Below are 25437 nucleotides of genomic sequence, written 5' to 3'. Positions count from 1 at the left end.
GAAAACATAACAGCTGCTGTAATTTACAGCATCAGCCTCCTTCACACACCCTCCAGGGCAGAAGGTTTGGTRAGGTGCTGCTGCCCCAGGGGGGATTCTACCAGCACAAAAGCACAGGTTCTATGTGTGTGTTTCACTTCCACTGTAATGCCTTTTAAGCCCAGGAAAATGTGGATGACCTGTACAAACTAAGTCCTCCTCATTCCCTTCTGGGAATAAATTAATTTCACACAATCCTACATTTCAGCTACATGACCTGGCCAGATGGGGAGCAGCTGAGAGGGAGGGCTGGGATGGTGAAGCTGGGCAAAGGCAGCGCTCCAGCAACTGTGTAAGATTTCCGGGCATCTGAGACTGCCAGGCTTCTAAACCTGGGGTTTAAATGCACAGAGCTGGTGGGTGGTAGAAATAGTTTTGGTTACTTTGAATGTGAGTGGCAGAGGTGTGAGCAAGGAGTTTACACAAACTACGTTTGTGATGGGTAACATGATCTGGTGGCAAAACTGTGGTTTAGGATAGCCATAAGGGGGAAAACACACAGTTTGCATCTACAGCTGGCTGAATCCTCAAGAAAGAGGGCTGCGGACAGGAACTGGGGCCAAAGGAATCACAAGAGACAGGAAGAACTAGTCAATATGAAATGAAGCTGATTSTCATCTTCAGTAAGGTCTTACCATCTGGAGGTAAAAATCCAGCTATGTATTTGCAGCGAGAAGACAGCTTGTAATTAGCCATGTTAGAGATGGATATCAAAGGCTTAGTGATAAATTTTATGATAAAGCTTGGGATTTTTCATTCATTTTAGCTTGACTGTAGCATGTATTATCAATTGCACATGGCAATTTGCACTATAATCCATTAAAGTAATACAAAATTGCCTGGCAGTATCATATTTTTTTTATTTTCAGAGTTTTGCAGTACTACTGAAATACTGAGGCAACACAAGAATGAAGCAAAATGTATGATASAAATACAAATTTAAGAGCAATAAAATGCTTCAGTAACAAAATGAAACTTCTTGCCCAATCACAGATTTGACAGCAAAAAAAAGTAATGGTTTATTTATCTTGTCTGATGTTAATGTTTGCTGATATTCCCTAAGGTCAAATATATCCACGCAAGCTTACATTTTTATATGAAACTATAATATTGCACAGGAGACAATCTTTTACATTATATTCATAAGAAGGGAAAAAAGAGGCCCATTTCAAATTCTCAATCACTCAAGTGAAACTCCAGCAGTTTCCAAGGCATTGTTTATATCCCAACAAAGGCAGAATTTACACTAAGGAATTTTATCTGTGTAGGTTTCTGCACGCCTGACACCTAAAAAGGCAGAGGCTATTCTTCATGTGATGCATCTTCTCACCATACACCCACAACTTCTAAATTCAAGATATACAAACTTGATAATATTAATTTTTCATTAGACATTAGCTACAAATCAGAACAAAGCATTTTCATTTCCTTACATTGTTTACCATCACATTGTCTTTCAACATCCTAAACATCCACTGCCCTGCTCAGAATAAAAACAAAGAATTCTTGGGAAAGGATAAAATTTTTCTCTGGAGCTAAATTTGATTATACAGTTGATCTTTTCAAATTACTGAACCCTACAGCAAATGCACAAAATCCTCATGCAAGCAGGTAAGCAAGCTAAAGGCATTGCACTGTAAGTGCCAGCCTCCACTGGATGGACTCAAGGGCACAAAAAAGCATCTGAAAGAGGTTTTTTCCAATTCATCATTTCTGTATGTGTCATACACCATCTAAAAATATTGTGCAAAACTAATGAAGTTTTTACATTTTGCTACATTTGGCAAATGACTTCTCTGCTCCTCAGATCTTGCACAGTACGAATAACACTAATATCTTTCAAAGGAATGTTTTAACACTTCTCTTTTCTTGCATGCTGATATAATTCAAGTAAGATTCTTTTTCTTCAATGTGTTTATAATAAAATGCTTGCAACAGAGAGAAAATTGAGATTTAAAGCAATATTGTTGGGCTTCAAACAGCATGAGTTCACTAGAACCAGCAGAAAAAATATCTTAACCTAATCACTTTGCTTCAGCAAGCACCTTATGAATTCTGGATTAAAAAACAAACAAACAAACAAACCCAAAATCCCACATTCATTTTTAGCTGGCAATCACAATAAGTTTCAAGGGGAAAAAATTTCCTAAAACTACAAAACCAAGTTTAAGTAAGGAAATTATTAAATCAAATAAACAATGTATACAAAAAATGTTCTTGTATTCTTCTTTTTCCTGACCACATTTCAATTTTATAAATAGAACCATACATTTCTATTTCCTTGTGCAGTGATATTYCGGGAAATTCTGCCAGTGCAATTTCTGCCAGGAACACTGGACAGCAGCAAGAGCTTTGACTGGGTTGRAACAAATGAACCTATACAGAAGAAAAATTATTAAGAGTGATAAAGTCTACCCTTCACAAAGCAAAGACAAGGTAACAGCTACAGCTCCTGTAACCAGTGCTGTTTCAGAAGTGGAAATACAAATATGAAATACAGTCCATAGGAGGCTGAGGAAAAAGGCAGCTATAGCTCACCCTTGCAAAAGATTCTATTACATTGAYTTTCTACAGTTATTTGTGTAAATCAAATATACTACAGAGTTCAGTAAATGAAAGTGACCAATGGCCTAACAGCTAAGGGGGCAGAGGGATGTGTCTGCTTTAATAACAACCATTTCTTCTGGGATTGCTTTCTGCTTTTGTCTGTATATTGCTGAATATACCACAGGCAGGTGAAGATTTATGAACTCTGAAACCACAGAATGTGGCTCCTTAGCAACTTCTGCTTTAAAAAAAAAAAACTTGCCGAAATAGTATTGACAGATAAAAACTTGATCTTCTATTGTCTGCCATTAATAGGATTCCATAGAAGAGTCGTTAGAGGAAATGTGTAAGGATTATCCCTAACATTAATGGTACAGATTAGCTTCCATATCCTCTGAGCTCAGTAGGACCAAACACTCCCTCAGGTTCTGTTCTYAGGCTATGCCAATACAGGTTACGAGATTTCAGAATAAAATCTGGATTTTATTCTAGAAAAAATAAAAAATCAGCCCTAACCACCTGACAAAGACTGTGTTTTATGGGTTGGAAGTGCTACTACAATTTTTAGAGAAAAAGACAGAATGTTGCATGCCTTAGAAAGACAYGAAAATGCATAGAGCTTTTGTAAGTGTGTTCACAATCAGTGAGTTTCCAAAAAAATCTCACCACAGAGTATGATAAATATTAAAAGGAAGATATCGAGCTTTTAAAACCTTARAAAGATTTGGCACAGCTTTAAGTGCTTATCTAAAAACTGAGTTAATACAAAGGCATGCTACTTTTGGCTGACACTTCTGGAACAGAGCTGTTCTTTCCTACAACAGTGTTCTATTAATTTTAGAAATTCATTAGTACCAGAATCTACAACTCAGCATTAATTAAAGTCATCTGTACAATCTATTCCTGGTGTAGATGAAGCTGCAGTGTTAGACCTTTAACAATGCCTCCAGCCCCTCAGATCCCACACAGCACCGCTATTCTTTTGCTTAACTAGACTTGCTCATTCCTGCATTGTAGCAAACACGGATTAGATCCGGTTTGCACTCYGACCACTACATTTAATTAAACATAAACGTTTCGTACTCAGACCTCAGGTGTGCATGGGTAATTCCTATTCAGCTGAGCCACTGATTTCAACTCCCATTGATCACTTTCCTTTCATTTGAAGAACAAAGCAATGACCAAAGTTCAAGTCTATATGAGGCAGAGGTGAATACGAACACTCTGCTGCAGAAAAGGTTTTGATCCAGGGGTACTAAAATACACTTTAAGATTTTGATGTAACCGATTTTTTTTTAAAGTGAAGAATCTTGATGTCTTAAAAGATGTATCTCTAAATTGTCAGCATTAGTATCTTTTTGGAATAGAAAAGACAAATGTTTCYACTMTAARGGCAAAATACACAWGGGGCTTTTAAAGYTTCCACTGTATGGAYCTGTACCCATACAYGGAGGTTTTGGTATGACTTCRCACTTCTCAGAGCTCTCTTTCAAAYAGCATCAAGAAAAATCTGCTAAAGAACTGTCATGGACAGCAGTGGTATCAGCAGTTCCTGCAGGACTGCCATGGTTTAACCCCAGCTGTCGAGTAAGCGCCACACACAGCTGCTCACTCACTGCYCCCAGMGCRGGACCAGGGACAATGAGAACAGCAAAGCCACAAAACTTGTGGGTTCACATAAAGGCACTTTAATAAGTCAAACAAAAGCTGCACATGAAAGCAAAGCATAGCAATAAATGAATTCAGTGCTCCCCATGGGCAGGCAGGTGCTCAGCCATTCCCAGGRAAGCAGGGCTCCATCATGTGCAACAGTCACTTGGGAAGACAAATGCCATCACAACCCAGATGTCCCTCCTTCTTCCTTCTTCCCCCAGCTCCCTATGCTGAGCAGATGCCATATGGTTTGGGATACACCTTTGTTCAGTTGGGGTCAGCTGTCCTGGCTGTGTCCCCTCCCAGCTCCTTGTGCACCCCCAGGCCCCTCAATGCTGWGGAAGAGAAGCAGAAAAGGCCTTGACACCTAATTTTTCTTTTAAAAAATTATCTCATTTTCTGTTTCCAACCTGTATACTRAAAATCCTAATGAGCTGAGACCTATTTTAATGAGTGCTGAGATCTGTTCATAGTTAAGATTTATTTTAATGTTGCTCCTAATAAGCTGATATTTGTTTTAATGATTGTTACAGAAGGATTAGTTTTACATAGCAAGTTTAAAGAAAGTATGTGAAGAGCAGTGGACTCTACTGRATATTCTGTTTTGTTATTCAGAGGCACTGGCTTTGACTGGGATGGGCTTTTACAAAAACCCCACTTCTGCTAATAGCTACTGTAACCTACTAAATTTTCTCCAGACATTCAATCCTCTTCCTCAGTTGTCTGTTTTAGGTTTCTGTTCCCAGGTGATGCTGGGATGATGATGAACCTTTTTATGATCCACAGCTGAGAATAACCATGGCCTACATAAACACTGCATGGACTCAGAACACTGCTGGACAATTTTCCATTTCCAGTTCAAACAAAGCATGCAGCTATGTAGAAATCTTTCCATGAATGCTCAGCTAAGATGTTTTATGACTGCAGGTTACACTTCCCAACCTGCTGGAAGGTTTCAGGACAGTGAACACAATGAATAACAACTGGACCAGAAGGTGACATTTGCCTGGGAAAGCTTCTGTGCAAGRTGTAGAGCTACTACCTGATTCAACCAGACCGTGAGAATAACTTCTTTACTTTTTCAAAATGTGATTTGGAATCTTTATCCATCAGAAATGTGTAAGATCTAGATTAAGCATCACCATCTGGAAAAAGTAAGATCTTAAGTACCTAATAACTAATACTTAGTTAGAACTCCATTACCCTGAAAGATTTGAGTCTTCCCTAGTGAAATCACTGTGGGTAGCAAATGGGTTTCTAAGTATGATTAATATCAAAAGTGAATTTTAAACGTATATATAATGAAGGACAGAAAAGGTAAGACATCACCAAATTTCTTTTTAATGGTTAAAACGGTACAAGAGATTTTATCGCTCTACAATGTCCACCTCAAAAGAAAGAAATAGTTTCAATTATTCAAAATGAAGAGTCCACTCTTACAAGGACACAACCTTCATCTGTTTGAATTACAGCTTTGTCCTTTGTATTTTCCCATGCTGAAAATTTCTGACTAGTTCTGTTGGAAAAAAGAATGCTTTTATCTTTAATTTCTACGTTTCAGTACTTATTTTCCTAAAGTTCTTTAAATATTGCCATGCAAATGTACTTATATTTACATTTCACAGACATATATCATCCCAGYTACTTTGCTGAATGAAAGAACACTGGATAAAACAGCACAAGCTTGCCACAAAGACTTACACATAGGCTTAAATTTCAATGGACCAGTCATTTGCCTAAATTTGAATAACTATACAGATTTTCACAGTAGTGTAGCTGAATTTTTAACATACATTAACTCCATTATGACAGTTTCAGACTTCAGATAAAAGTRCATTTATGTAAGTTACTTGAGTTCTGCAAAACTCAATACATCAGAATAYATGACTTTCAGACATGGGAGTAATAAAAAAAAGAATTTTCAAATCATCTCCCATACTTCTCTCTTGCCAGTAGGGGGTTTGAGCATCAGATCACGCTTATGAATCTGACTGGCTCTCAGGAACTTTTTTGACTTCATCATGTTCTAATACACATAGCCACTGTATCTGAGAAAAAAAAAAAAAAAAAAAGCCCAAGGAAACAACCTCCACTATTTCCACAAAGAGAGTAAAAAATCAATAGCTACTTGATTTCTAAAGGTACTGTTGAGACAAGCTGGAAGCCCCCATTTTACAAGGACAGACACATATAAGGGTATGCTGTCTACTAGTTTTTTGGAATCAGAGCAGCAGCACTATTCCTGGCCAGTACAAATTACTGGGCAAAAACATTCAGYATAACACAGTATCCGGCATTTTATCACTAAACACATAAACCTTTAAACGTCAGGAAATTAAATTCTACATAGCAAACCTCAACTGTTCGACTGCTTCACTGTATGTRCATTAATATATAAAAAGGGAGATTGTAATTAGTCTTTTGAAGACAGTAAAGCAGCTGCCACATCTATATTTATCTAGCTATATAACTCATGGTTTTAAAAGTTCCTACTTTTAAATACCTTAATTTATCACTATCTGGAGGAAGTAGCAACMTCAGGATAGGCATGATCTTCAATCAAAGTTTCCTAATAAATTTTGGCAGACCAAAGGTTTTCCTTCATTTCTGCTTCAGCAGATGGATAAAGCCATTCTAAGGAAAATTTTTTAAAATACAGCCTTTGACATGATGTGATGTGCTCACACAGACACCAATATGCATCCGAAGTGACAGATCTTTAGAACAGRCATGAATTTTTCATAGGTGTGCTCRAATGAACAAGTTTATCCCTGTGTCATCAATATACAATGGGATTCACAACCCCAAGAAAYCTGAGGAGGAGACAAGCAAGACAGCAAACCTGCTTTCTGCTCATCAGCATTCATAGGATAGCCAGGGCTGAAGTGCATGTTTTCAYAGCAGTCCTGATCACATAATGCACAGCATTGTTAGAAAAGAATGCTCTAATGTAAGCAAGCACAGATTCAAGATTAGATGCCTCACAAAACACAACAGCTCTATCAAAATGATCAAATGCTAATTCCTCCTGTAAAAAAACATGATGATTGAACAAAGATTAACATTTGTTCTTCTGTTCACCACCAACAATGAAGAATGTTTATGCGATACATTACTCAGTATAACAGATATAAACTAACATATTCTTTCCCACAGAATCCACAGAGGTATAATAAAAAAAAAAAAAAATCTAAGTCATACCTGATAAAACCATTTCCTACACTGACCACATCTATCAACCCAAACAGAAATAATAAAAAATAATTAACCTGTGATTATTTCCAGGTATCTAATTGATAGTATGCCATTATTATTCCAACAGTGATATTACAACTTACCCCAATCACTTCATCCATGKTAAAAATCTCCATTTTTCAGTGAAATTAACAAGTGAAGTAGAAAGTACTAATTTAACTATTGTTTCTGGTGCCCAAGGAAGGCTGCTCACCTATTTTAGATTTCTTGTCATGACATTRTATTGAACCACTGACATCTACAGGCATAGTTGCACATATTTATTCAAGAAATATCTCTGCAGCGTCCCTGTTATCAGACAAGACACCTCTGAAGATAAGCAATGGAAGCACCTTGGACATCCTGATTTTATTGCCAAGGTGCACCTGAATCAAATGCAGATGGCACAGATAAGCCTTTTCATGTTACGTATTTCTTCCCATTCACACCCCCATAAAATTGCAGCTAAMAAGCAAATAAAATTCTTTCTKCATAACCAGGGGTTCCCTACACCTSTATCATTATTCTGGTTCTGCTTTGAGATAAAGAAAAAGCAGACACACCAGCTGACCCTTATGAATCTCAGGAATGGTCARTTAAAGATCCCCAAAGATGCAGTGCCTATACATCTTCCCTATAGATTTAAAATTCTTGCTCCCTTCAAAAGCTACTGCCCTGGAGATGATCACATGGAAATGTGATGTGTTATTAAGTAAASTAATTTATAATCTCTGCTCTTACATTTGACTATTTACTACTGACTTTATTTCATTATATCTAATAAGAAAACTATATCTGGAAAATATTTTAGAAAATATTCAGGGCCTAGGGAAAATTAAAGGGAAAATTAGTTTGAAATTAAAGAACACTGCTTCTTAGTAACTGCTTACCTCACCTAACTTCAGGCAAATTGCACCATAGAAAAGTAACTCTATCCCTCAAAAGCRTGTATGAAAATCATAAATAACTATTTTTAAGACAAGATTTTATAGAATCAATTGATTATCTGGTCCAATAAGAATGATTCTACCAGACTTTTTACATAATTATGGTTTCTCGTAGCCAGTGCTAGCAAAAACAGGGCAAAGAAGTAAGCTTCCTGAGTGATCCATTTTGTCCTTTGCTAACTTTGCAAAGGTTATTTAAGAAAACAGGTAAATGTGACAAATCAGGCAAATGACACCTGTAAGATTAAGGGATGCGAGGCCACTCTTACTTCATCAAAAAGAAACATCATTTTATGAAGTATTGACTGCCCCAAATCACCAGAGTAGCTGATACACTCCTTTTGAAGCCCCAGCAATGGCCAGGCTTGAGTCAGCTTTCTCCAGCCCAGGTGAGGGAAACAATCTATAAAAATGCACTCATTACCTCCTCTTGTCTAAAGCCAGGCTTCTTGTCTGTCTTTTATTATTTTCCTGACACGTTCTGAGTTCATCTTTAGAGCAGCCATCACCAAGCTGAGAAGAAGAGCCCCTGCCTTGTGTGAGTGCTACTGAAGTTAYTGCCCTGCTGGAGGAGACACATCCCTGCCCATGCACGTTCTGCCTGCTCTTGCTGCTCTTTTCCCTGGTAATCAGGGACACCACCAGGCTGAATGATGGGAAACAGGCTCAGACAAGGAAGYGCTTCAAAGAGGAAATGCTGAGCAYTAAACTCATTTCAGTCCTGGTAATGATTTGTCTGCAGACAGCATGACAGATTTGWCTCAGTCCCCATTAAAAGCAATTTCATCAGCACAAAACCATCTGTATCACAGCTTAGCAGCCTCCTTCTTCATGGAGGAGGATGTTCAAGGCCAATGAATTTTGGGGAAGTTGAGAAGGCTACCGAGCTACTGAGCATCATCTCACCCTAGCTGTTTTGTGTTCACTTGTTCYGGACAACCATTTGAAATCAGGGTTATTAAATTATCTAAACAAATGGGGGTGAAAGTGAAAATCAGTTATGAAGAAATGTGTTTTCTTTCCCCCAAAATGTAGAATCCAGAAAGTTTGATTTTATAAATGAARTATGGCTGCAAGATATAAAACATCTCCTTGCTTTTTAATGCTGACTTRTAAGAAAGCAAGATCTGCACACAGGCACAATAAGGGTCCCAAATAAGCAAAAATTAGTCGAAACCTAAATACCTTCCCCTCACTTGTGACTGTGCACATGTCTGTCAGTCAGGCCCTGGTCTCTCAATAACAATACAGAAGGACTTCCAATAATAATAATATTTTTTTTTATATACACCTGTGAAAATACTGTTTACCTAGCTCATAAAAAATATTGCATCCAAACCAAGAGTTGAGACCTGAGTTTATCTCCTTGGTGCCCCTAAACATGTTTTTGCCAAAATACARTACTCTTGCTTCAGTACTAAAAATAAAAAAGCTGTATGGTACCTAGCATCACAAGGTAGGCACTCACCTCACAAGTAAGCACAGAAAATTAGATGAYAAATTTAGCATAATTTACATAACTRCTGGATTGTTGTTCAGTGTCAGCACATTCCTACATCTGAAGTTTGAAAGATACACAGAAATAGCACAGTATTGTGCTATTAAACAGAATTGTTTAATACATATTCAAATAATAGCTGACAATATGTTTTTCAGACAGTTTATTTCTTTTAAAAAATCAAAGAACTTTTTTTATTTTAAATTCATTGCCATGTCATGAAAATAAATATGCTCATACTCTTCAACTACTGTTTCTTTTTTATTCTAAGGGACCACATTTCAGATGATCCCAAGTCTTGCAGATTGTGCCAGTCTCCATGCAGGAATGAGCATTCCTGATGATTAAGCTCTTAAAGACTCCTCAATAGACAAACAAAACCTCTGATTTAGCTCAAGTATAAAAGATGCTTTAAATACTTTTGACAGTCTGCTGCAAAGTTGATGCTGTAATTAGTACCCACCTGACATTCTTTTATTTTAACAAATATAAAAATTGAGGAAATTATGATAATAATTGAAGTTAAAAAAATATATTAAAACCTGGCTTAGTAATAATATTACTACAGCATACATAACATCACTGTGCAACTCTACTTGAAAACACTGAAGCTTTGGAGAAACAGACTTAAYAATTTTCCTCACTTATTCCTCCTCTAACTTGTACGTTCATTATTTCCAGGTTAAGAGAATAAGCAGAAAAATACGTAAGAAAAAGTGTGAATTCAGCGTACAAATGCCTCCACCTAAGTAAATTTATGAGACAGGATTAGATSTATTGTAAACAGACACAGAAATAAGACAACTCATCCACATCACTCTTTCACTCACTAATCCTCTTTGCAGTGTTTTTTGCTACACAATTCAAAAAACCTCTAACTCCAAAAATCAGTGGCAGAAAAATGGGGGGCAAAGCTGGAAGAGAGAATATAAAACCAGCAAAATATTGTATAGAGATACTTAAAAGCTTTTGCTTTAAATATTTCTTATTATTTAGCCTTTTCTTTGAAAAGCTTTCATGTCTTTTTTTACTCAGAAGAACATAATTTCTCTTGTATACACACAGTAGCTCGCAATGCTGAAAAATCTTTCTTTAACTGTTCCCATAGTAACCAAAACCATTCTTTGTATTTAATTGTTGCCTTTTCAAATATAATCTGTTTTTGTAGCTAGAATCAGTGTGTTCTGTTGCCATCTAAATTATGGATTCCCTGAAGTCTATCAGGCATTCATTATGAATTCAGGTTTGCTTTCAATAATTTGAAATTTRAAACATTTACTACATTTTWGTGTGTAGTACYACTTTAATAAAATAATTCAGGTAGRAGAATGCAGATAGCACAAAGCTGAAAGCATCAAATATTATTTTGAACAGGTGAATTTTAGTAACTTCAATTTTAAATATGAGGGAAAACAAGCTTTTCTAGAGCTCACATCAAAATTACCTACCTGAATAGGGATATGATTCCCTTTTAAACTATGGCTCASCTTTGTGATTCATTCCTGTTACATATCTGAATTCCAAGCCCTGTGAATGTATTCCTGGTTTAGGTGGCATCTTCAAAAAACTGAAGCAATTTCTAAGAGAAGAAATTATGATTTGCCTGCTTAGGTTTTTTTAAATAGTCTCTTTTGTATCAGCACTGTATTTATCTTCTGAGTTGAATCTACGTATTTAAGAGTACAAAACTTGCAGACAGTATTTGTTATTGGTTACACACCTTACTTGCATTGTCCCAAGTCCACCTGATACCAAACACCAGTTTTATGTATACATGTTCCCACAACACCAGCACAGGATTTAGAATGTAACAGGTAATCCCACTACTGAACACCTGTGCTTTCTCTCTGACCCATAAATGTTATTTTCTATCTCCTCCAAAAATTATCCCAAATAGAGTCCACTGTTACTTGGACAACAACATGAGGAGGTTTTCGTTTAGCTTTTTCAGAGTGCTGAAGCACACTCTGTCATAATTGACAACAAATAATCAATATCACAATGTTTACCTGGGCTGTATCTCTGAAAACATTTATCTGTAAYATCTAAATTTTTCCAGTCAAGTATCAATAACTTATATTTATACAGGTCCAGATAAGGAATAGAAATAAGATTACAACATTAGATAAAGTTTTAAAAGGGGACTACAAAAATGAGGCCCAAAACACAGACCTACTAATAGGGGGCTATTGAAGGACAAAATATCTGGGCATGACCTTATCATTCAGTTCAGCTGCCAGAAAGGAATTCTGTTTCTCCTGTTCTGCCTTTAAAATGTGTGCATGTGACTTTTTTGACCAAYGGAATCAAAACATCAAGAAACTTATTTTAAAATAATGTTTTTCATTCTTGGTTCTCTTGGTGTTCATTCCAGGTTGTTTGGTGGCTCTGACTTGAGGTCACTTTGCACCTACAGCTGCCAGGAGAGATGAGTCCTRTTCAACTTTGTATCTTCTAAAGCAGCAACCTGGGCACACATTAAAATTCTAAGTAAAGATGTCAAATTATACAAAAGAACATAATAAAAAGATAACTGGAAGTGAGGCTGGAATGCTCCTGAAAAATCAGTATTAAAAAGCGTGAATGGTTTAGCATCAGTGCAAAAATTACTATATTTTTGGATGAACACCCCATAGGCTTTCTGCATAAACAAATGAACAAACAGATAGATAAGGAGTTTTATCAAGAGTATAGTTTATAAGCATGACTGCTTCAATCATGGGAGTTTACTTCAAAGCTGCCTCTCTTCCTGCCTCTACTTCCCTTGATTTTTCCCAATGGCTCACTCCTAGTAAACTCCAATCTRTATTTCCCTCCTCCTACCTGTATTGCTCATCACAGGAATCCTTTTGGGATTAGGGGGATGCACTGAATATATAAACACAGCTGATCTGGGAGGAAAAAGGGGTTGTAACCTGTCATATTTTGACGTATATTTACTTGCTTTTGAAAAAGCCACCTCMCACTTGTGATGAAAGCATTGGCCTCTCTTTCTTCCCCTGCTTCTGTTTTTTGAAGGCATTTATTAAAGCTGTACACAAGCTGATGTTTAGAGCTGTGCTGGTAGCTCTAAATCTGGATTATTACTATGAGGTGGMTATATCTTCAATACATGCTGTAACACATTTAATCAATGCTGCAGCAGCRAATATTTTGTGATTGCAATAAAAGCTACATGCTACTTCTTTATGTAATGATAAAGAAAGGATTAAAATATCAAAACCAAAACAATTGGAGTGAAATCCTACCACATGCACAATGAACTAGTAAATAGACCTGGAAGCACACACATGAAATACTTYGAGCTTCAGCACAGAAAGAGAAAACCAAAAACTATTCTTCCCTCACAAATATTTTTTTAGATGGTGGCTACTGCAGCTATTACTGATAAAAAGCAGCTGGGTTAGTTGATGCCCTCAGTATAACAGAGTTTAATCCTGCTCCTGGAGCACAGGAGGAAAAACACAAMATCTGTACTCACGTTGTAACAGTACAAATAGTTTTTGCAGCATTCAGCTCTTTTAAATTCACTCTTTTTTGGTACAATATTTTGTCTTTATAGCTTAACTTTACTGCAGTATAATTGCAAATTTATGTCTTAATCCAATTGCACCGACACTGCATGTGTCCTAGTGTGATGATGCACAGTCCTTTCATTTTTATTTCTTCTGCTTCCCACCTCCCCATTTCCATCTTGCTTTTGGTTGGTTTCTATGCTGTAGGTGTTTTATATATCCCATATGGTGGCCAATGCAGCCAGTGCATTGACTGGAAAAAGCCAGGGGGGTGAAGAGGAGATAAAGAAAGAGCATTAGCACCACTTCCCCTTTTTTAGCTGTAGTCTTCCACCTCTGCTATCAGTAAATCCATGCAAGTAAAAATAACRTATTCAATACTCACTGCAAACATAGATTTTGATAGGTTATTAAAATTACTGCTCCCAGGACTACTCACAGATACATTGGAAAATGTATATGGATGAGAAAGAGGAATATTGCCTGTATTCCTTTTTTACCTCCAGGAAAAAATAAATAAATAGAAAACAAATGAGCTAGAGTTGGGGATAAGGAGATTGTTCTTAAAATTATTTCTGTCCTTCTCTAATAGCTCTTTTTTACTCTGCTCTTAGAGACCAAATCTTGCTCTTAGAAATACTAATATTTAGATTATGCACACTTCTAGAACATCCTTCCACATTTACCTGTGCCAAATGAAAGGTGAACTCCTCTGATGGAATGTGAAACATAGCATGCAGCTATGGCTATTTTTTCACATAATTCATTCCCCTCTAGGATGCAGGTAATCTCTCAACTTTAAGCACAGTGAAGCACTTTATATATTTTTAAGCAGCATGCTGATTGACCTTACATGTGCTGCAGTGCTATTCCTATTTAAGTCATGACAATACGACTCAAGAGAAGTGTATTTTCYAACAAAGCTAATCCTAATATAGCCACTGCACAGGATGATGGTTTTCAGGAAAGTTCTACAAATAAACTGGTGTAGAAAACCCCTCAATAAACAATAAACCAGTAACACCACCACAACAACACCATTGTTTTTCACCCATCAGATTCAAAAAAATACCTGATAATGCTTTCAATCGAATTGTACGATGAGCACAGCACAACAGTCCAAAAGCKACATTATGCAATTATAAATGCAAATCTACCTAATTTTTCTGACAACCCTCCTTTCCCCACTTTCCAATGGCAGTAAGAAATTTCCAATAAATGCTGTTCTTTGTTATGCTTCAGAGATTATTATTAAATTATTGTGAAAGTGAAACAAATACATTTCTGCTATGTACTTGATCAGTTTTTTCTAGCTTTAATCTACTATACATTTGTCTAACCAAATAAAGTACTTTGCAATCCTAGCATTACACGTACAAGCAWATTTCCTTCATTTTTTTTTCATTTTATGACGCTTTAATTGTGCACAAGTAATAACATAGTTGATTAATTTTTGTCTTTGATGCTGCAATTATGTTTTGAAATCTAATTTGTAAGAATTGAGGCTGTGCTTTAATACAAACACKACAGGTTTCTAAATTAAAAAACAAATGATCCCCAGGTCCCTCCTCCCCCACTACCCCACCCTCATCTCTTCAGCATTTAGATAATGCTGCCCCAGATTGATGTTTCTGCTGCATTAAGGTACAGACCCAAACCTACCTTAATTTCCTTGTGAGATGATAAAATACAACCAATTCTGTCTCAAACAGAACTTCAGTTACAGTTCAGCAGCAGCCTATGCTTTTACAGACCAGAAAGTGTAATTCCGTTTCTGGAGTGGCTCCTAAGACTAAGCCCTTCAACTTCAGTTAGTGAAAGCTTGAGTTAAATAAGCTTAAAAACTGTATTTGCCCCGATTTTACAGCAAAATAATTTCTGTATACTTTCAAGCTTTTGGATGTACAAGAAAAAGGAATAAAATGGGAAGAGCTATCACTTCATTCATTCTCCCCATTTCAGTTACATGGGCTTGCTCCCAAATCTCTTGTACTTTACTTTACTTGTACTTGTACTTTAAAAGCATGTTGCCTCAGTGAAGCACCACAGCAACTGTAAATCCTCATCAGGCAACACGAGGCATGGAGGTTAACAACGGGATTGAACATCGCCTTCCCAACTGATGCAGTGTGCTACAAGAACTGATTACTGAAATACAAATTCAATGACCACTATGACATCTAACTTTACGCTCCTACTATCCAACAAAATGGCTTCCCTGAAATGAAGGAAAAGTCCAGACAGTAAGGCCGTTCTTTTGACGGTTCTTTGTGCTACCCCAAAATCAAGTGCCTTCAGCCCCTTGAATAAGTACACGGTAAATAAAAACTGTAGATATCTTTTAACACATGTAAATGAGGGAGCAGCAATGCTTGTTCTGAGTGTCCATGTTGGACATGAATTGAGGCTGGATGAAAATGAAGTCTGTTTTTCCTTTCCAATCTGAAGTCAATGAATGRGTGGGCATTTTCCAGCTGCAGCCCTCTGCAGGACATTGTGCCTGGGCAGCTTTGTATGGCCATCCCAGCAGAACATGGGTGTGCTCTTCAGGGCTCAGGCAGCTGCCACTAAGACAATGGAAAACTCTGGAATTTCACTGGAAAAACAAATGCTGTGACTACAACTTAGAACAGCAGCTCTTCAGATGGAAATCTCCAGATAAAATAATTTTTAATTGAACAAGGCTGTCTTAACCATCTCTGCCTGCATTACCTATAGCAACCATCCTCTACAAGGCTGATTGAACCAGGTGAGATTTTATTTACTTCAACTACATCTCCTTTTAGAATTGTTTTAGACATTAAGGAGTTTTGATAAATATATATAATAATTTCTGTTTCATCACGCAGCAAAAATTAAAATTCAGCACAAAATTATCATTCACAACCTTGTCTTATGGTTATTGTTGTAATTAAAATGCACACATCAAGAATATTTTCCAATGATTACTCAAGGCCATCATTTCAGAAGAGTTCTTGGCTGCCAAATGTAAGACTGCCACTTTGGAATTCAGTTGATATTGGTGGTCTGATTTGTACTTTTCAATAATGTAAATAAAGCAGACATTTCYAGACACTACAGCACACATAGGATAAAAGCTGCATTCTGGAACCAAGTGTATCATAAGCACCTGACTTTATGTGTATATAGGGATATAGATTTGTGATAAATGGCATATTTTTAAATTAGCTCTCTAAGTAATTAGTGCAAATAGTTATWTATCTTGATGTATTTCTTTGGGGGAAACTTGTGGACATGAAGGACAAGCATATCAGGTACTTAAAGCTTTCCCTGTTGCAGGAGTGCCTAGTGAAGAATATGATGATTCACAGAGACTAGAGAAAACAAGGATTTATGGAAATGCACAGATTTAAATTTAATTTAGATATTAAAACATTTTCTCAGGTCTGATAAAAAAATTTATAATCTTACTCCAAAGGACTCTTGTTTCAGGGTGATGGCCAGAACTAGAAAGACATTATGGTATCACAAAGGTAGACAATTTTACAGATGTGAATGGAACAAAGTGATCTTGCTTCAGGCAAAGCTGYTCTCTAAATGTCACTGTGATTTGGTGACAATGTTTTTCTTATGATGACTCCAGATCTAGTTAAGAAATTGTAGTTGTAGATGCAGTTATGTTGTCCACTGCTTGCTGCTTAACAGAGGAAATTTGTATTCCAGATTACTTGAACTGCATTGTCCTTTGTGCATTTCAATGCTTTAAATCAGTTTTGGTCACACTCTCTGCCAATACAAATTACAATAACTATTAGGACCAGAAGTTCTGACTTTTCAACACTGGTGCTCAGAAACATCATTTCTTAGCGAAGTTTTATTACCCCTAGACATCTTTRTTTCCTGAATTTTCTTTGATTAACAAAGACTAGCTACACAATGATACAAATGCACTCATCTTATTTTGAAGTTACAATTATCTCAACTAGAAAGTGCTGTAGTTTTCTCAGTCCTCCACATTTCTATTCAAAGTGATCTCATTAAGCACCTTGCTTAGCATTCCATCCCGACATCTTTTCATCAAGTTGAGCTCAGTCACTTCAGCAATACTTTAAGGGAAATGATTGAAGCACTCAYAGATGATTGTGCATTAGAAACTGAATCTCTTCTCACAGGAAAGAGGAAACTTTCCAAACAACGACTATACTTGCAAATGATCAAARTTTTCTTGGCAGGGCTACAGATAAAATCTACAGAACACCTTTCCTCCAYAGGACCATTTCCATCATTCCTCTACCTCCCGCATTGTTTCACCACCACACAGGCAAAGACAGGAGCTGAACTATAAAATACTGAAAATACTGAGTGCTGTAAATGCAATTAGTGGCTCTCAAAAACCTGCTTATTCAACATTTGGAACTCATGATCAAATTAAGCTGTACAGAACTGCTTAATCCCTCACCTGYAAACAATTACCTAAGATATTTAAATTACATATGTAGATTGCTTTCCTGTCAATCTCTCCTACAAACTGATGGTTCCAGTGACTGGGAAGGAATGTGAGAATTGATGATGCTCCCATTCAATAACCAGATATAAGATTTATTCCATATTCACCTTGCAGTGCAATTGTATATCCTTTGCACACCTGTTACTTACATTATATTTGTTTTTGAAAAATCATTTCAATTTTTGCAGTGGCTGGACATGGGGAAAAAACCAGAAATGACAGTCTGGTTTATTATTTTGTTTGTCCTCAAAGCAAGCAGAAAGAAGTTACCAATTTGAGCAGCCTGGTCAAGAAACGATGTCAGGTAGGAATTTCAACTAGTTAGCAGACAATAAATGAAGTGTAAATACTGTATTTTTACTATTTTCTCAAAAGCTTTCCATTTCAAAGGAGATATGAGAACAGCAAAATAACTTATTTTCCCATTATGTGCAAAAAGTAATACAGGATGTACGAGGAGACTATGTGACAGGCAACACAGAACAGAGAAATTTTCAGTTCCCCTTGAAGCTGCTAAATAGAGCTTAAAGACTAACCAGCAAAATAGATAAAAGAATGKAAAAGTAGACCACTGACAGCATAAGCACATTGCTTATGTTTACTCAAAGTGCCTGCTTTAAAGAAATGGAYATAAATTCTACCTCTCCTACCTGTWATYACTAAAATGTAATGGTGGTGAATATACTGCAATTCAGCTGATGTCTCAGGATTTTCAGCTGAACTGGAACTGCAGTTTTCAAAGTATTCTCATTCCRGAACAACTGGGCATCCCTGTTCTCTCTGCATTACCCAAAGAGTGGCACAGCCTTTCACAGCCCATTGTCCCCATCATCCACAAACCCAAACAGTTCAATCATCTCTAACCTGTTTTCCCAAACGAGTGTGRAAAGCATTATTTTTCCCATCACTGAGAGATGCCTTTTGAATGGACTCTCAGAGCAGACACACACCATGCAGTGGGCACTGCTGCCTGATGAGCTGGCTGCACTGGAGACCACACTTCACATCACCACTGAGGAGCTGCAAGGACTTAGATAGTGCTTGAGACAGGAAACTGTGATTTTAAGGCCACAGAAGGACTTTGCTGTGAGATAAACACAGTGGCAGGGTGGCATGGCTCCAGGCTGGGCWCATCCTGGGTAATTCTTCCAGACAAGGGTTCCCACTGTGGCAAATGGTGGAGCAGCAACTGCTTGTACAGGTATTGCTGGTCCCACCCCAACCCCTCTTTTACACCTGAATTTGCACAGAGGCATCTCTCAAAAATAGAATCAAACCAGGAGCACCAAAAAATTACTGAGGTAAAATAACAACACTGTTGCTATAAAGGGGAAAAATATCCTCCCTGGGATTTGTCAAAATTTCTTTAAAAACTTTTTTCCAGAATTGTAAGGCAAGTAAAAAATAAGGAAAAGAAAATCCACAACTGAATAAGGGAAGAGTAATACATAATCGACTTGGTTTGAACTTCTTTTGAAAGGAACAAGGCAAGGCTGCAAGAGTCAAAAAGGATTACCAGCCTTCTGATGTAACAATTCTATCTTTACAACACGAAACTCTGAGAGAGGAAAAAAAAGCTCTGAAATTTTGGAACATGTTTACTGCAGCCAATGAATTTAGACTATAAATGCACCAAAATTTTCACCAGATTCTGAGATGCACCTGTACCAGAGTCCTGGGTTAGCATCTGTACTCAACAGTGCTGTACAGAACAGCATTAAAGCTRTAACTCTCCCCTTACCACCCTGTTTCCCATCAGCAAGTGCCCAGGTAGTCACTGTGACTCCAAAAAGCTCTCTCAAATCTTTTAAATCATGTGCAAGAATCTTGCTCAGCTAAGTAAAGTTGCAAGGTCCAAGTGAAACAGCTTTGGCACAGACAGAATATTGAAAAGACTCACTATATAGACTCATTCAGGCRTTTACCAGAAAAAATCTGACTTGGTCGTAAGAGTCTGAAGARCTGTCAAATGATCTGTGACATTTAGAATCATAAAATAAAATCACAGAGTGAGTCTGAGTTGGAAGGGACCTTTAAAGGCCATTTTATCCAATCTTTCTGCAGTAAGCAGGGACACCTTCAACTAGACCAGGTTGTTCAGAGCCCCATCCAACACCCCTTGAATGTTCCCAGGGATGGGGAATCCATGACTTCTATGGATAACCTGTTCCAATGTTTAACCACCTCCATTATAAATCCCTTTTTCCTTAGACCCAGTCTGAATTTACCTKCTTTCAGTTTAAAAACATTACCTTGTCCTTTCATTTTTCCTAGTTTCTTCATCTGTAAATCTCTCCTAAAGCTCAGGAAAATATTTCTGACATGAAAAAGAGTTGGCAAATTACCGTGTCTGCTTTATGACATAACAAGATCTGTAGCTCTGAAAACACTTCAACAGCAAATAATATCTTTAAAAAAAAAATCAAAATCAGAAATGTGACAGCAGCTGAAGTACCAATACACAATCCACCTTTCAATTGGCGAGCTCAAAGGGCTGCATGTTGCCATCACTATTCTGAACTGCAGGACAGTCACAGCCAAAGAAACTAATCAAATGAAGCACATAGCTATCAGCCTAACTTTAAATTTGGTGCACCTGAATTTCACTGTACTTTTTTCACGCACTAGTGGCACATGAATGGTTTTCTGTGTTTCCATATGAACATGGCACAGCAGCAGGACATTGTGTGCTCAGGGACACATGTGTCTTAGACACTTCTTTTGCCACATTGCCCCTTGCAGGSTGAGCTTTCAGCTGAGAGTTTGCCCACTGAAGCAAAGTTGATTTAAAGCACAGAATACAGTTCCCTGGGCCATGCTTCCTCTCCCAGGCTTCCTCATAACAACTTGAAATGGAAGTGAGAATTTCTCATGCCACTGCTCTATTCCAGCAGCTGATTTATTTATATTCGAATTCAGATAGGAAGGACTAAAATTAGGACTCTGTAAGCARAACACACTGTTCAAAAGGTTTCAATTGTTTTAGCATCTGGGCACCTTTGAGAGAAACTGACTGATGTATCACTAYGGCAACACAAACAGGCCTCAATAACTTGAACTATTAAGATAACAAGAGGTTTTAAAGTTTTGTATTTCGACAGAATGTAGCAGAGTTAATGCAGCATCCAAGACAAAGTGGAGGGCTGAGAAAGCAAAGTAAGGTAGAGCTCACATTTCTTGGTTTTCACGYCAACCTCACATTGACCATCTATTTCTCTGCCTCAGCAGTTGTGGAGCAAAAAACGARAACAAAAACCACAAAGGCGTGTTCCTCTTGCCAGATCCATTCCTGGTGGATAACTGAGGCAGGGATTTTGCCCAGGGCACAAGCAATGATTCAGCAATTACCTGGGTATCACTATGAAACTGCTCCCTGATGGAATGGTCTGAGCTTCCAAGAAAAAACACAGGGGGGAAAAATTTGGCCCTTTATTCCTGCAATCCACATAAGATCTAATAACTGACACTTAAAATACTGTTAAGCTTTGCTGTTACCACTTCTGGCACCATTTGCTGCTTACAAAAAAAATACATTAAGCAAATATATTATTTAAAGCCACTAAACAGCTTCTTTCTAAAACAAAATAACATCATTAATCAATTATACAAGTAGCATTAAAAGCTTTTGGTTTTTTCTCTGCCCAGTCTTCACAGCATCTTGTATCCTGAAGGTCTTGGATATAATTTTATGTGGCACACAAGATAATTATTTTTAGTTATTTGTAACTGTTTAACATTTTATTATCGTTAATATGCATTTTATCTGGTTTGGATTACGCACTTTCTTAKGCAGATTTAGAAAGCATTAGTTATTCTAAACATACTTTGTAGGGCCTGAAGGCAGAAACTTCCCCCACAGGACCTCAATGACTGCCCACTGCTCAGCCCTCTGAAATGTGCACAACTTTTTGACATGAAAGTCAAAACCACACAGGTAAACAAAGATAAGCCATAAATCAAAACCATATAGGTAGACAAAGATAAAAATAAAAGCATGAATGTTGTTTCCCTCATGGAGTACCAATAACTATCATCCACACGTGCAGATGAGCTCACATGTGTATTCAGCATTCCAGTCAATGAATTCATCAAGTGTCAAGGGTGTGTTTACATTGGAGACAGATGATACTGGGACATTTAGAAACAGGAATTAGGAGCTGGTTTGCTTCCACTAGCTGGATACRAAGAACAATATCTACATGAAGAAAGCAGAGGCTGAAATGTGAGATGTGAACACTATGCTGATGTTTCATTCATAATGCTGGAGATTTTCTTCAACCTGTATCCTTTCACCTCCCTGCTTTGAAAATTTCTACAAAATTTACTGAATTCCACTTGCAAACATTTTCCAGCAAAATGGTTCTGTTTATTTCCAATATACTTGTGAAAAATGTTGGTTTAAAGTACTAATTCACTGATGCAGTTTCATATGGAGAGTTCAAATACATTCAATCTGYTTAAGCGCAAGGTGGCTTCTCACTAAAAGAATTCCAGATCAACAGATTATATTTTTAAATATGAGTATTAGAAAAGTAGCAGAGGTTAGAGCACCTTTGAGTGCTTAGGACAAGTTGTACTAATGTCTGTGTTCTTAGAAGATAACACTAATCATGTTGTAAAAATAAATAAAAATAAAAACCCAAAGACATCAAAAATCTCAGAGGTGGTTTCATCGAGCACATACTTAACACATACCAGAATTTCCTACTTTGAATTTATAAGGGACTATTAAATACTGAATCTCATCATAGTAGAAGAAAAAGCCAATCAAACAACAGTGYGGGTTTCTCTTTCAGTGAAGAGAAGAAAAAATGCTGCTTGAACTGACCAGAAAGATTATTCTGGATCTCAGCACCGTTTTTTGCAGCTCATTGCCTTTCTAATCCCTTGGTATTCAGAGAGCMAAACAGCTGAAGCACTACAACAATTAGATGCTAACAGTATTTCAAACACCAAGCCATTGCAGTAATACCTAGACAACGAGTAACACCCTGTGTTAAATTTTAAGTACAGGTTGTCTAGATGAAATGTAAGGATAGCAATGGAGTCACATTATCCACTGTCATGTTTTTAATTACCTTGAACATTTTAAAATGCACAGACCCCAGTCTGTGTTGTGATAAAATCTTACAATTGGGTTTTCTTTCTTTTCATGAAAACAAAATTATGTTATTCTCCAAGGACTCGAWCATTAAGAAATAACCATCCTGCCTGGTATTGCAAGGCAAATGTTACTGCACTGTTATGCTATGGTTATGATTCTCATCTAATGCAAGATACCAGAACACAGTCTAATCAAGCAGATAGGATTTCCCTGGAAGAACACTACCATGCTTTTGAAGATGCCATCAAATGCTGTACCACAGAGGTAAAATGATCACTGGAAAACACTGCAATATTTCAGATGAGCTGAGCATTTAGGAATCACCACCTTTATAAAAATCAGCTACTTGCAAGAATGAGAGGACTACTTAAACAAAATGAAGCACGTTATTAAGCCTATTAAAAAGTCACTTTCTCAAAGTATAAAGGCCCATTCCTGCTATATATGTCRTTACCAAAAATCTTGGGAAAAAAATGTAGGCTAATGAACAAAAGTAGCAGCTTAGCCTCAGGCCAGGTTCTACTTTTGGAAACACCTACAAAAGCCCTGATGAAAGAGAGAGGAGAGTGCATATGCATATCCACAAGAAGRAATCTGGCCTGGTATTTAAATTGTGCTTGTAAAAGATCATGTTATTTGAATAACTCACTGTTTGGACACATCAGGCATTATCATCTGCTCTTTTTTCCTTGTATCCACCGTTGTCTCCACAGGGGTAAGCACTACAGCAGCACATGAGACTATKGACTGGTAGGAGTCTTCCCGGCAAACTGCAAAGATAAAAAATCTCAGGGTTAAACAGTGAACTCAGTTTGCACTTTAAACGGAAATTAAAAAAAGGAAAAAATCGATTAATACTGTGGTAAACACAAATGCAAATAACTAAWCAGACTTCACTATGGTCACAGGCAATGAAAAGGCCATCGTTTCACACAATTCTTAACGTACTTACTTTGCACTTTTTTTGCTATTGATTGACTGCTCATTCACTAAGTTTTACCTAGTAAAAGATCTGTCAGTCTGCTATAGCTCATTGGTGGGTCTGAGACCTAAAAGGACTTGTATTTCCTAAATTATATCAAAATATGATTTGCTTCTCAGTCATTTTTCATCACAGACTGAAAATAAGGGTGAAAACAATGGGTGGTTTCCAGGCAAACCTCCCACCTTCAAAAATTTCAGACTTTGTAACAAAACAGATTTGAGAAAGCCTAAGTAGTGATTTATTTTTCACCTTTAACTGTTATGACTCACTTTTCTCCAAAAAGGCAAAAACCAAATGGTCTAGAACTGATACCTGACATATTGACTCATGCTTTCTTTTAATAAAAAATTTATTTGTATTACTGTGGTGAATGTTACAACTTAGTATTTAGTACCAGAAGAATGAGCATGTGTTTGAGCYGAGTATCTGTCTCAATTGGCACTAATAAATGAATATCCCAAAGTTTCAGAGCTCTGAACAGACAATTATATATGTTACAAGTCATATGTTCTTTCTAAATTGTGTCACTAGTAATTCAGCTTTTAGCACTGACCACTCCTACTGAGTTTGAAGCTTTTGAAGATTTTCTTTACAGCTGAGGTATACCTTTCTGAAACAAATAAAAGCTGGAATTAAGAGTTAGTTTTATTGGACAAAGCATGTCCAATGTATTATRTATAAGCAAGAAGAAATGTAGTGGCCTATGTTTAATCAGAAAGAGACACAGTATTTTATCACATAGTTCATTCAGTGCACACATGTACACATCCAATAACATAGCCTGTAAAACCAGAACGTCTATAACAAATTCTCAGCAATTCAAAACTAGGAAGGAACACATTTTAAAAGTACATACATTTATGCAAGAATGGTACAGCTGGGAACGTTGAACTGTGACATTTATTTATTATTATTCCATTCCCCACAATTATGGGCCTCCTAACAGCCCATAGACAAGGTACCTTTGGCACMGCCTATGATCCCCTTACAAAAGAAGCAAAACTGGACTAAAACCTCACCCATATTGCCCTGACTGGGTCAAGAACCACTAATTGTGGTGTTTTACCCTGAGGGCACAAATTACCTTCAGTCTGCACTCAGTTCACACAAACATGACACACTGGTGCTCCACAAACACTCCGAAACACTAACAGGAACAGGTCAGGTTGGAGCTGGATATTTCTACAAAGGTCTTTTTTTGCTTTCTGAGCCATTCTGAGCCATTCAGCAGGCAGCACAAATGGCAGGCAGCCTTTTTTTTAGGTGATTTTACAYCCTGTTGTATTAAGTACAACCAGCAGATCATCTACTAGCACAATTCTGCTTGGTAGACACCAAGTAAAGTATAAAACAGCATTTTCTCATTACAACCAGCCACTGAATACGTGCCAAAAAGAACATTTATGTCTCTTTGTCTCCTTATTTACAGTCAAAGAATTGCAAAAAG

At 37.1% G+C, this 25437-nt stretch overlaps 1 protein-coding gene across 4 annotated transcripts in view; it reads right to left on the bottom strand.

The window, feature by feature from the left end:
• Positions 1-25437, bottom strand: part of CCSER1 (coiled-coil serine rich protein 1) — a 604924-nt gene that overhangs the window by 426614 nt on the left and 152873 nt on the right. For all 4 annotated transcript variants that reach the window (XM_057366851.1, XM_057366852.1, XM_057366854.1 and 1 more), the window contains exon 5: positions 23655-23775. In XM_057366851.1, the coding sequence (XP_057222834.1) occupies positions 23655-23775 (121 nt within the window). The remainder of the gene's footprint in view (positions 1-23654; positions 23776-25437) is intronic.

This window comes from Malurus melanocephalus, unplaced genomic scaffold (genome assembly GCF_030028575.1).
Source record: "Malurus melanocephalus ecotype Western Australia unplaced genomic scaffold, MMel_1.1 scaffold_72, whole genome shotgun sequence".
In the NCBI taxonomy this organism is placed as follows: domain Eukaryota; kingdom Metazoa; phylum Chordata; class Aves; order Passeriformes; family Maluridae; genus Malurus; species Malurus melanocephalus.
The sequence above is the reverse complement of the archived record's forward strand: the minus strand, read 5'-3'. Positions and strand labels throughout refer to the sequence as shown.